Source organism: Motacilla alba, chromosome 7, assembly GCF_015832195.1.
Source record: "Motacilla alba alba isolate MOTALB_02 chromosome 7, Motacilla_alba_V1.0_pri, whole genome shotgun sequence".
In the NCBI taxonomy this organism is placed as follows: domain Eukaryota; kingdom Metazoa; phylum Chordata; class Aves; order Passeriformes; family Motacillidae; genus Motacilla; species Motacilla alba.
The window spans coordinates 27,407,625-27,420,365 of NC_052022.1; the positions used below are offsets into that span (position 1 = coordinate 27,407,625).

General features: G+C 56.6%; 1 protein-coding gene across 3 annotated transcripts in view; it reads left to right on the forward strand.

The window, feature by feature from the left end:
* Positions 1-1,994: 1,994 nt before the first annotated feature.
* SATB2 (SATB homeobox 2) overlaps positions 1,995-12,741 on the forward strand; it is a 131,781-nt gene continuing 121,034 nt past the window's right edge. Inside the window, exons 1-3 of one of the 3 annotated variants that reach the window (XM_038142453.1) lie at positions 1,995-2,277; positions 5,531-5,609; positions 9,146-9,364. In XM_038142453.1, the coding sequence (XP_037998381.1) occupies positions 9,196-9,364 (169 nt within the window). In that variant the 5' untranslated portion in view covers positions 1,995-2,277; positions 5,531-5,609; positions 9,146-9,195. Of the gene's footprint in view, positions 2,278-5,297; positions 5,378-5,530; positions 5,610-8,340; positions 8,668-9,145; positions 9,365-12,741 lie in introns of those variants that run through there. The other 2 variants (XM_038142452.1, XM_038142454.1) reach the window with 2 other exon arrangements.

The window sequence follows — 12,741 nt, forward strand, 5'->3', positions numbered from 1 at the left end:
GGCAGGGCGGCCGGGGGAGAGGCAAGGGCTGGAGGAAGAAGAGACTTTAGGTGGAATTGCTCTCGCTGCTTGACAGCGGTGCCTTGCCTGGGCACGGTGGCCACGCAGCTACCGAGGCCACGGCAGCTCCGCCGGCGGCGGCTGAGGCCGTACTGCGGGGCTGGGAGGCGGCAGCCGCCGCCGGCGGCCGAGCTCTTGCTTCTGGCCCCTTCCGCGCCCTGCTTGCTTCTCAGGAACGGGGCAGGGGTGGCATGGAGACAGCCTCGTCAGAGACTGTGGAAGCAGAGAGGGATCAGCCCCGCGGAGCCCAGCGGGCGAAAGGCGGGCAGACTCAGAGTTGTGCCCCTGAGTTGCCAGCTGCCCCGGTATTCTGCTTCATAGGCTTCTGCCTCGTTCCGCCGCATCGAGAAGCTACGTCCAGGTTGAAGGACGCCGCCTCGGCAAGGCTACCGGGGCTGCCTCGGGCGGCGGGCCACCTTTTGGCCACCCTTTAGAGTCTTGGGAGCGGGCCGACAGCCCCGAACCCCGAAGGCGCCCTTTCGTGGGCCAAGTACGAACTCAAGCCCCGAAAATCTTTTTAAATGTTGGCGCATATTGCCTGGCAAAGTTTTGAGGTCGCAGGAAAAGACGCTAGGATTGTTTGCAGAAGGAAAAGCGACAGGATTTGGCCCTTTCCTGCCCCTGGGTCCCATGTGTGACCCCTCTGCAGAGAACGCCTTGCTGTGCCCCGTAGATAGTAGTACAGGGCTTGCGAAAGCCTAAAAAGACTGAACCCTGTCAGCTTTCCATTTGCGGTGATTCCGCCGGGGACAAGCCAGGTTCGTGGCGTAGCCGGGAGGATCTGAGCTACCTTTCTGCAGGAGGCAGGCTGTGGGATATTTGCGGTTCATGTGTATTAGGATGCGTTTCCTCGATTTGTTCAAAAGCGTTTTCAGCCTTTATAGTTCAATAAACCCCTGTTGTTTATCTTCACTCGAAATCCCCTTTACTGTCTGCCCGTTTTTTTCTAGGCAGATCCGCAGCCTTCAGTTACTCGCACAGAAAACTCTAAGCCTTCAGCCGGGCACCCCAGCTGCCGGCCGGGCTGTTTTGTCACAGGCTGCCCTGCCTTTGGCTTCAGCCGAACGGCGGGGAGCGAGGGCGGGAGCTGGGGGCCGGCACCGGGGCCCCGTGCGGTCCCGCCACGAGTCTGCTCCCTGAGCACCATTTCGCGTGGCAGGAGCCGGCGTGAACTGCTGCCTTGTGCCGCAGAGCAGAGGGTTCTCCCTACGCATTTATTGAAGTTTTAATTAAAACGAGCGCACAGACTCAACAGATATCTATTGAGAGGCAAAGTTTGGATTTAGGAGGAAAACAGCACCCTGCTCTGTCCAAAGGACAGTCGCTAATGAGCACCGCGTCTGAGCGCGGTGGGGCTAGGGCTGAGCTCCCTTGGGAAGCTCGCGGACAGGGCGCTCGGGATCGGCTGTCCTCCTGTTCTGTTGAGGTCCGTACTCTCATGTGGGCTCCGCCGGCCGTAGGAGCTCGGAGAGCGCTTGAGCCCTTGTGAGGCGATGGTGTCCAGCCTGGGCGGGTGATGTTTTACTTCTAGGTCGGAGCCTGGCGGGGCATCAAGGATGCTATCCTGCTAATTTACGTCAATTATTGTAATTAAAACGATTCGTGCCTCAGGGTACGAGTCCTCAGCCCCGCGCGCTCGGCACGTCCTGCAGAGCTCCGCCGTCACTCGTTCTCACCCCGGGCGAGAGCGCGGTTGGAAGGGAAGAGCGGGCTTCCCCGGAGCCCTGCGTCCCGTAGGCACATCAGGGGTGTAAAGGCAGGCGCTGGGCTGGCTCCCGCGCCGAGGGTGGCGGCTCTGTGCCGCAGCCCCTTCCCGCATTCGTTCGCGCCGCAGCTCGGGCAGTGCGCGGCAGGCGGAACGCTCGTTTCCCGTCCTGGCGCCGCTCGGAGCGGCCACCTCGGGGTGAAGCGGGGGACACCGCCCGGCCCGGGGCAAACGGCACCGGAGTGGCCTTAGGCTGCGGCGAAGGAGCAGCCGCAGTTGGTGCTCGGGTGAAGGAGCTTGTTAGTTACTTCTCTCTCGGATCTAGGGAGCTTTCCTTAATTGCAACGAAGGTGGAAAAACTCTTCCTTCATTTCCAGCTATAAGCTGCTAATTTGAAGGAAAAGAGCCACAGGGCACAAACGCTTCGGTCTGTGCTCTCTGCTCCTGACAAATCTAAACAGAACTATTTTAAAGAAGCCATACAATACTGAAGAATCTCGAAGTCTGTTAAGGTGAGGTGGGTCGATGAGCTTGATATCTCACGGAGGAAATCCCTTGCGGTTAGCATTGCAGCGTTGATTGTGGGAAAACGCAAGCCCAGGGCCGGGGGAAAGCCAAGATCTGGAGACGTGTGTGAGGAACACGGGGAAGCTGCAGATCCTAGCGGGGAGCCGGAGGGCAGGAGAGAGCCTAGCAGGACTCCGGCAGCGTCCAGCTCAACCCCGCAGCAGGCGTCCAGCCGGCCCGGCCTGCCGGTGAGCCCCGCTCCCTGCTCCCGCCTCGGCCGGGGCTGGGCTGCCTCCTGGGCACCGAAACACGGTGTAATAGCGTATTACGTGCTACTCGGCTCCGGCCGAGTCGTTCCCTTCCCTGTGTACGTCTGGCTGTAGAGATTGCTTCTCTGTTGTCCGCAGCTCCTTCTCCATATAAAACAGCGTTAACAGCAAAAGGCTCATTAATAAAACCACTGGGGGGAAGGATGGAAGCGCGGGTAGGTCTGCAGAGATACTGCTGTCCCGAAACCCTTTGGTCGGAGCTCGGACGCCGTGAAGACGCTTTGGGTTTGTTTGTTTGGTTTTTTTTGGGTTTTTTTGGTTTTTTTTTTTAATTTTTTGTTATTCCGTTGGCACAGCACGAACGAGCCGCTTGGATCCCGAAGGGGCTGGAGGCAGCCGGCGGTGCTCAGGGGACGCAGAGCCGGCTCCCGCGGGCCGAGGCGTTATGCCGCGGAGCCGGGGGACTTGCCAGGCGGCCCGGCGGCCGCCCCAGCAGCCGCCGCGCTCCCCCTCTGGACAGCCGCCGCTTAGGGCTTGGGTTGCAGGGGGAAAGCAGCGGCTTGTGGCTGGGAAAGGACGATGGCCGGCGCCATGCTCCCGCCGGCACTGTCGGCTGGAGCCAGTGCTTTCCCGTCGAAGTGATGCGGGCAGAGCCGAGCTCCTACTGCCATTGGGCTCAAGGACATTTTCGTTTCATTTCGGCTTCCCCTCGTGAACCTGCCGCCGAAAGAGGGATCGCGGTAGTGCGGAGGGACGAGAACCCCTCCTGCGGCGGCAGGGTTAGATGGCTCGTCCCCGACAGCGAGCGCTCGATGGCGAGGCCACCCCGCAGCGGCGGCCTGGCTCCTCGGCTGCCCGGCGCGTTTCCCGGACCGCGAGGGGACCGCGAAGAAGGCGCGGCTGGGCAGGAGGTCGGTCCTTACGCGCTGCCCATCGCCGGTTTGCCTGGGCCACCGCTCTGCCCGGGCCGGGCCGCGGGACAGGAGAGGGTGTCGGAGCCTCGACGGCATGTGGCGCGGCGGGCAAGGTGGCAGGGCGGAGCGGCGCTGCAAGGGCCGAGGGCGCAGCGAGGGCGGCGGGAGGGGCCCGCTCGGCCCCGCGGCAGGTGCTGCGCCGTTCCCGCACCGCCGGGGCCGCGGGCGGGCGGGAGCAGCGTCCGCCTCGGGCTGCGCCGGCGCCAGTGCCCGCGCGATGGCGCTGTGCAAAGGCGAAGGCACCGGGACGGGTCGGGCGGGTGGTCCCGGCCGCGGGCTCTGGTCCCGCCGCGATGGAGCCCGGGCCAAGCGCAAAGACCGGAGTCTGTGGGATCCGCCTGTGGGATCCGCTCTCTCCGCTCCTCCTGACCCGGCATCCTGGCAGTGCGGACTACAGCCGCCACCCCGAAGGGACGCAGAGCTGCCACGCAGAGCTGCCTCGCCGGTGCTGGGGGCCATCCCGCTCCCAGCCCGCCGGCCGCTGTACCCTCGTGTCAGCCCGGGACCTTTGCGCTTCGAGGCAGTGCCCGCGGGCGGTGGGCCGATGTCCCCCGGGACCCCAGCGTGCGGCGCCGGGGACCTCGCCTCGGCCCGGGCCACCTCGCTCAGCCCGGCCGAGCCCCGCGGTGAGGCTGTCGTCCCGCGGGCGCCGCGGCTCCTGGGAAATACCGGGTGGAAGGGGGAGAAAGCAGCAGGCGAGGAGAGCGCCCGGCGGATCCTGCCACGGAGGCCGGCTCTCGGTCCGGCTGCGTGGGGCCGAGATGCCGGGGGGCGGCATCGCGGGCAGCGCAGGCCCGGGAGGTCGCGGCAGCCCCGGCCGCAGCCGCCCGCCTCTGAAGCCTCTGTGGGCACAGAGCTGCGATCGCTTCCATGCGTTTTGGCTTTGAAAGCGGTAGTTAATGAAAACCAAACCTTTCCAAGGAGGTGTTTTTGTTCAAAATTTTTTGGTAATCAACGACTGAAGGGGTCCGCAAACTGCAGTAACAAGGAGCCCTGGGCACTCGGAGCGCATCCACTCCTGCTCCCATCAGAGTGAGAGAGCAGAAAATTCTCGTACCGGAGTTCGTGTTAGAAAAAGAAAAATAGGTTATTAATATCGTTAATACATTTTTAAAATAATGCTTTTTTAAAATTGCGACATTGAAGACGGGTGAGAAAAGCAATGGGAAATAATCACCTTTTCTTTCCAGTGGAAATAAGGACATGTGAAAATCATGCAATGGGGGGGAAAAAGCGTTTGTAATTTGAAACAGAGAGAAAAGTCTTTTATTGGGAAAAATATGTAAAAGAAAAATAAGCATCATACTTCATAAAATCCGTATAAATTAAATGATGTTTACTAAACAGAAGTTACCAAACAACATTTATACAAACTCGGTTACGTTTCCCTCGGTTTCACTATCAAGCCCCTTTGCTTCCGCATCAAAATTTTCAAATTATTATGGCTCCCGATTTCAAAGTTATTTTCTCAGAGTATTTTATGTAAACATTCAGTTTATACATACGGACTAAACACATTTTCGGTAATCCTGATATTCCAGTGAACGCGGAAATGAGAAACCAGCTGCCGGTGGAGAAAAAAACGAAAGCAAGAGAAAGGTGCAGGGGATTCATTGCAAATGAAGCAATCGCTACATATATATTTAAATGTATTTAATTGTATGCATTATTCAAATGCCCTTCTGACTAGTTTAATAATTTACAATCGATAGTTTTCCTAAAAACTTTATAAAATATTTACACTTAATAAAATATTAATCAATTAACAAGCCACTTGTACTCTTATAGGAGCTTTACTAAAGTCCTGTAATCGCGCTGTCGCCACACGTCTCCGCTGTTAAGGAAAGGATCACTGACAAAATGTAAATGAAGATCTTCAGACGGTGGTGTTTATAAAATACCTCATTAATGGGTTTGGATTGAGTCTCTCCATCCATCCACATCATCAGATATAATAATAGTAACGAATCAGACAGGGAAGATCCTGGCTAAACCATTGGCATTTTTTTTTCCAGAAGTACTGAAGTCCTAAATCACCAATTCTTCTAACTTTCTGGCCATTGATCCTCGGGCATTCGTAGTTCAACATCAAAGGTAAGAACAAAACATTATTCAATTATTCAATAGCTGGTGGAAGACGTTAACTTCCATGTAAGAACGTTAACTCCCATACTGCTGAGCTTTATCATATGTGGGGAGGGGGGGAAAGGGAGAAAAGTTAGATCGAGTTATTTAAAAAGAAGACAGAGAGCTCTCCAAACTTTGAGGCTCGTTTCCGAGAGGGTAAGCAGGAGAGCTGGCTGGCGGCAGCCGCCGCGCTCTCTCCTCCGCAGCCTGCGCGTTCCCGGCGCCGCCGCTCGTTTCTCCGACCGCTCCCGGAGCCCCGGCCCTGGCGGTATCCCGGCCCCCCCCGCCCTCAGCCTTCCGCTGCTCCCCGTATCTTCTCTGGCTCCCCCCGACTTCAGCCGGCGATGGGAGGCGGCTCCCACCCGCGTTCACGGCTTGCTGTCCCGGGGCAAGGCTGGCACCGCGTCCAGACTTCGGCGGCGGGTCCCCCTGCCCCTGCCGAGGCGGGGAGAGACACGAGGGCTTCGGCCGAGGCGGGGACAGCCGCACTTGGCGCTGCTTTTCGGGGCCGGCCCGGAGGTCGGATGTGCAACGAAGGGATGATTTCTCTTACCCTGCCCGGGGATCCTCTGCTTCTCCCGGTACTATTTTCAGGGACGGCCCGGAGCTCACGGGGACACCCGAGCGCTCGGGTGGGCTGTCACTGCCACTCAGAGGCAAGGAGGGGAGCAGGGGGACCGGCGGCAGCCGGTCTCCTTTGGGGATCTAACCCTTCTCTAAACCCCGAGGCAGCGCTGGGACGGCTGCACGCGGGCTCGAGGCAACCACTGCTGCCCGCCCTACTGTCCCTGGGCGCTTACGGAAACAAGGAAGATCTGTCACCAGGGCTGCCCGGTGGCCGTGATGCTCCCGCAGGTCCCTAGTGTCGCCGTGCCCGGGACGGGGGGCTCCGCTCCCCACTTACCCCCCTTTTTTTTGACCCTCCGGCGCCACCGTAAAAGACAGAGCTCTTAAGGGAGCACGGCGGGGAGGGCGGCGCCGCGCAGGGAGCCAGCCGCGGACGGGCGGCGGGGGAGGAGGAGGATGGGGGGTGTCGGGGCACTTTGGGTGCCCACCGCCGCCGGCTCATTCCCCGCCGCCCGTCCGCCGCCCACCCCCCCCGCCAGAAGGGATTCCCTCGGTCCACCTTAACGTAGCTCTCGTTCTGCCGCCGGGCGGGCGGCGAGGGCTCGGCGGCGCGGGGCCGCCGGCTCATTCCCCCGCGCCCCCCGGGCCGGGCAGGGGGCGCTGCGGGTCCTCGGGGCGCCCGCGGGGCATGGCCCCGCCGGGAGACGCGCCCACGCCGCCGCCGGCCCCAGGGAGCGGCGCGGTGCACCTTGCATCAGAGAAAGAGGGGACTGCCTGCCTGCCGGGTGACCGCTCGCTGCCCCGGGACTGGTGAGGGGCTCGATCCCGCCCCGCTGCGACTTCCCGGCCGGAGCTTTGCCCGCACCACTGGCTGCACTTAGGTAGCGCTGTCATGCTCTACCCGGAGCTCCGCTATTAAATAATTTAGCGGCGGCAGCAGCAGCGCTTCCCTGCCCGCTTGTCACCTTCTCCCGGCCCCCGCTATCAATTATTCAGGACCATCCCGGTAACTGCCTGGAGCCGGGCGCGGAGAACAGGGCGACGGCGGGGCCCTACCTGGGGCCGGTCGCTGGCTCTTGAAGGCCTGGAGGAGGCGCGACCGGCCCTCGGGGCGGCAGCCCCCACCGCACCGCGAAAAGTTACTGTCGCCTCGCCTCGGCGGAGAGAGGTTGCGGGAGGATCCCCGCCGTCGGTCGGTTCCCGGGGGGACGGGGGTGGGGGGCGGGTGGCAGGACGCGGGGAGGCCGCACGGGCTGCTTCGGACGAACCCGGGCGTCTGGACTGAATGCCGGTGGCAGCTTTGCTCCTCCTCGGTCGGTCCGGTGTCCCCTACTCCCCCACCATCCACCCCCCCGCCCTTCCCCTTCTCCCGGCTCCTCCTCCTCTCCTTCCCTCTCAGCCCTCCCCTAGCCCGACTGCCCCTGCCCTTGCGCCTTTCTGCCCTGGGTCTCTCCTGTCACCGCCGCGTCGTCCTGCTACGCTTCCCCTTCCCCACCCAGCCTGCCCTACGCCCTTCCTTCGCGCGACACTGCGTTCCTTTTTCGCGTGCGAGATGTATTATTTATTTATTGGTGTTTAATTTCCTGCCAGGTGGGTTTCTGCCTCCCACCCGTGCGCGCAGCGGGGCCGGGGCTCCGCGGGGCGGGCCGGGCCGGGAGGAGGTGGGCTGCTGCGTGCCCGTCTGTGCCCGATTCCGAGGTAGCAGCGAGACTTGATTTTTGCGGGGGGGGCGGGGAGGGGGAGGGGTGTCAAGGCGAGGAGGGGTGGCGATGTTTGGGATGCACAGCCCTGGGACGGGAACGCCGCGCAGACAGCCAGCCAGACACACACACACGGGCGTGCACATACACCAAACCCGAAAGCAAGGACAACCCCAAAAAGGACTCACTTTGCCTCGATGACTCAACGCAACTAATAACCGTTTCTCTGCTCTCTGTGGCGAGTCCCTCCTGCCGCTGCTGTCGTTGGCAGAGGAGGGAGCGATTGAAAGTGACACACGGGGGGCCGCCGCCGCCACTTCTCCGCGCCGCCAGGCACTCGCCGCCGCCGCGGAGCCCGGGAGAGCGGCGCTCCCTCCTCTTCTCCTCCCCCTGTTTCCCCCGGTATTGATTTTCTCCGCTGAAGGTGTGAGAAGTCGGGTCCCTCTCCCTTCTCTTCTGCACCGCAGCCGACGGCCCCACGCCTCCCCGCCCCCTCGTCCTGACCTCTCCGCTCCGCTCGCCACCCGGGACCCTCCGGGACGGGGTTCTACCCTTGCCGCCCCGCGGGAAACCGCCCCGGCCCCGCCGCCTCAGCACCCCCGGAGGAGGGCGAGGAGGGGGCTGGGGGTGGGGGGAAGGAGTAGAAGCGAAGAACGCGGCGTGGGAGAAGGAAACAGGAAAACTTTCCACCCTGGATTCTCTACTTCTGATCCATGGACAGAGCCCAACTCAGCCAACTTACAGACAGGCTATAAGCAGTAAGTACAGCGGCAGCTCGCGGGAGCCGCTCGCTAGAGGCTTCCTCGCCAGCAGCCGGCTACTCCGTGGCTGCACAGCTGGCCGGCGCGGGGGGGCCGTGCCAGCGGGGCCGTCTGGACTGGCAGCCTCTTCCCCGCGGCCCCCGGGGGTGGGCCGGGACTGTAGCCGGACCCGGGGCGCAGCACCTGGCTGCGGCAGGCGGCTGGGCTGCTTGCCTGCCGAGCGCGATGGGAACCGGGGCGCAGCACCGCCTGCCCCCGCCCGCGGCAGGTTGGCGCCGGGTGGGTGAGGCGAACCGCTCGCTTCCAGCGGGGCCGGCTCCGGCGGCGGGAGCGGGGCGGCATCGCACCCGGCCGCTACTCGCCGGGCTTCACGGAGCTGAACCGCTCTGCGACGGGCATCGGAGGCCCGCCCGCGTGAGCGGGGCCCGGTACTGGCCAGCGGCCACTAAAGCGCCTCTTGTTTCTCTCGCCCTAGGTCCGTGCTCCTTCTACTGCGACCTGCCAGCGGGAGCAGCGTCCCCGAGCATGGAGCGGAGGAGCGAGAGCCCCTGCCTGCGGGACAGCCCCGACAGAAGCAGCGGCAGCCCCGATGTCAAAGGGCCCCCCCCCGGGAAGGTGGCCAGGCTGGAGCAGAACGGCAGCCCCATGGGCACCCGCGGGAGGCCCAACGGCGCCGTCACCAAGCCCGTGGGAGGTAACCGTGCGGCCGCGCTCGCGGCGGCTCCCCCGCCCGGGGCTCTCAGGGCGGCGGGCCCGGGGGAAGCGTGTGGCGGGTGGGTCGGCGCCGTGCGCGGAGGGGCCGGCAGGTCCGAGTGGCAGCTGGAGGGCTGCTGTCCGCTTTCCTGGGCGAGCATTTGACCGCTCGGCACCGCTGCCGTGATGGGAATCCACGGGAAGACTTGGACCGGGCGTGAGGCGCGCAGCCCTCCGGCGTTAGAAGGCCGTCTGCCGAAAGAGGCCACCCCGGGCCGGGCTCTGGCCGGGCAGCCCTCAAAAGGCGAGGGCTGATCCTGCCGGAGGGTAACGGGGTGAGAGCGTGTCCTGCGCTCGGCGCTTTCTTGCTGCGGATTGCCCTGGGGCAGCCCGTGGGCATCCCCCTGCCCGCCGGCCCTCCCGCAGGGCCAGGGCAGCGCCTCCGGGTTGGGTGCGGGCTGTCGGGCTGCCTTCACGGATGCAGGTGACACCAGTTAGGTGCGTTAACACCCACCGTCACAGCTTTAAGAATAGGGCCACCGGGGTGGGAAAAACAGTAGCGTTTATGGTTACGTTTTGGGATTTTATTTTTCTTTCGATAAGTACTATTTTGTAGCAGTTGTTGTGAAAGAGGATAGGGCATCTGTAGGGTTCAGCTCTTTCAGCAAATATATTGAGCGTTAGTTTTGCAGTTTTCCTGCGTTTCTCTAGAATACTTAATCTTTCCTACTTTTCTATCAAGTTGCTGGTCAGTTTTGTGTTAAGAGCATGTTAAGTGCGTGGTTGCTTTTTTCCCTCCTTTTGTTCCAAGCAGATAAACTTTCCAGTCACTTCTCTTAAATGCCTTCTTTTTTCCTCTTAACTCTGATGCTGTCGTGTTTGAGACAGTCCAGCCTCGTGTTAGGAACATATATTTAAAAATCTTGAAATGAATCAGATGTTGTGAGCAGAATACTGCAGGAAAGGCCACCAATAACTTAACCTTAAAAAAACCGTGGTATTTGTGTTTTAAAGTGGGCAGAGTGGTAACACATAATTGTAGTTGTTTATACACAAGGAGTTTGTGTAGCTGGCATTTCGAGAGATACATTGAAATGGTCGTCACATGACTCTCTATTACGTGAGGTTTATTTAGCGATTTTACCATTAGATGCTTGTTTTAGACCTCTTTGGCTCAATAGGCTTCCTAATTGCTGAAGTTTGCTAAGGAGCTGCAGATTTTATTTTAAAAGCGTAGGATTCATTTATATACCTAATGAAGGGTAAGAGAGCTCACTAGTTTTTTATGTTTCTATATATCTAGTTTTTAATCCTCTTCTCTGTGTTCTTCCAATGTATGGAAAAAGAAGAAACAGCTTTGCAGTGAAAGACTTGTAATACTGTTCCACTTAGAAACTGGTGAAGAAATAATTTGTTGAATAATTGTAAAAAGGAACTAGTTAATCATATAAAAAGTAGCATGTGTAGTTTTACATGCCTTTTTCAAGACTTGGGCATTAAAGCTGCTTGATTTTTAAAGGAATGTTAGAATTAGAGCTGAAATATTTTTCCTTGAGGCATTTATAGAAATATACTTTAAGATAAAACTCTTTTAAATGTTTTTGAATGTATGTTTGCTTTCTAGTTGCAGCTGTATTATCCAAAAGAAATTCAGCAGCTTTTATAGTTATATTGGTGGTTCAGCCTGAATCTGGCCTATTAAGCTGTGGAAGATCTCTTCCACTTAACAAAAAGACTTTCATTTCTGAAAGCAAACTTTTAGGAGCCTAAGATTTCATTCTTTACTCTTCAGCTAATTTATAAAGGTGTTGTAGACTGGAGTGTAGAAGTGTGGGGGAATAAGAAATGCAGGAGTAACTTTTTTCTTTTTCCGTAGCTGGTGTTCTTTAAACAGTCTCAGTCTCTTTGGGTTTAGGCTGTTCATAATAGTTATTCATTACTCCTTATTGATACTGAAAGCAAGAAAAAAATATTCCTTTCTGAATACTTACCTAGGTTCTATAATACTCAATACTAAATTAGTTAAGACAGATTTTTTTTAATAAGATAATGGTGCTATTTAAAATTGATTTTTTTTCCTCCTGGAAATACTCCTACAATAAATCAGCATAGCTAATTTCCAGATATTTTCCTTCTGCTCTTTTTCAAGTTTGTTCTTTAAGAACCTGTTATGATCAAGTGATATTTTCCTGAATGGAGAGCACACCTGTTTCAGGTATTTTTGGAAGTCTGTAGTTTTGCAGTGATTACTGTGGTGTTTGTAATTTTTTCACTGGAGTTGTGAAATGCATCTGTAGACATTTGTGGAAGGGCTTACTTTAAATTTACTGGCAAATTAGTATAAAAATTATTTGAAATAAATACTGATAGGGACTCTCCTACTGTTGTGCCTAGAGTCTGACAAAAAGGAAACTATTGAAAGTCATAGTGAAGTGACTTCCAAGGCTTCAGTTGTCAGTGTTTCTGTTTATTCTTATTTCTTGGGCTTTAACAAGTGCTGATACTTACTGAGTGTGAATTGTATTTAGGACAAAAATGGAAATACTTTACCAAAAACTAGAGACCATTTCAGTTTTTTTGTTTTATTTTTAATTCCATAATGTGTATCTAAAGATTTTGAAAGCAACGCCAAATGCTAGCAGTTCTTTTTCTCATCTCATTTTGGGCCTTAGATATGTAAAGGCTGAAATTCCTTCCTATTTGTCAAGTGGCTTTTTGTTGTAATAATATCAGTTTCTGAAGTTAATTTGTGAGAACAGAGCAATAAGCTCTCAACTATCTGCAGCTATGATGAGTGTGATGACCTTTGGTAACCAGTTTTATAATCGTACTGTTTGCTGCAATTATTTTTCTAGTGACTTCCCTGAGAAATAGAGAAATATGCTATTGGTGTTTCTAGCTTTCTCTCTAGTTTTATGAGTGAAAAATTGTTTTAAAATAAGCTTATGTAATGCAGACAGAAAATCAATTGTTCTCATGAGAAATTTTGCGTTATGACTTTCCTGGTTTTTTAATTCCTAACATGAATGTCCTTAATTCAGAGGGCCATTACAGCAGCGATAATAATCTAGTGAAGGTCACTAAAAAGATAAACGAGGTCTTAAAGGTCGTGTTTAATAGGGGATTTAAAAGTTTTGGTACTGTTTACAATGTTGTTAGCGTCAGTCCAATGTATTAGAGTCCAGTTTTGGTTTGCCTGACTAACCTAGTGCTTCTGAAATATTTCAACAGTTATCTGACCAGGCTGTTTTAAAACCTGTACGTAATAAAACACAAGTGCTCAGATTTTAAGGAGAGTAAGGTTCCTTGGAAAAAAAGACTAATATCGCTTTAAAAAACATATGAAGCCTGGGAGGGAGTTTAGAGCAAGCAAGAGCA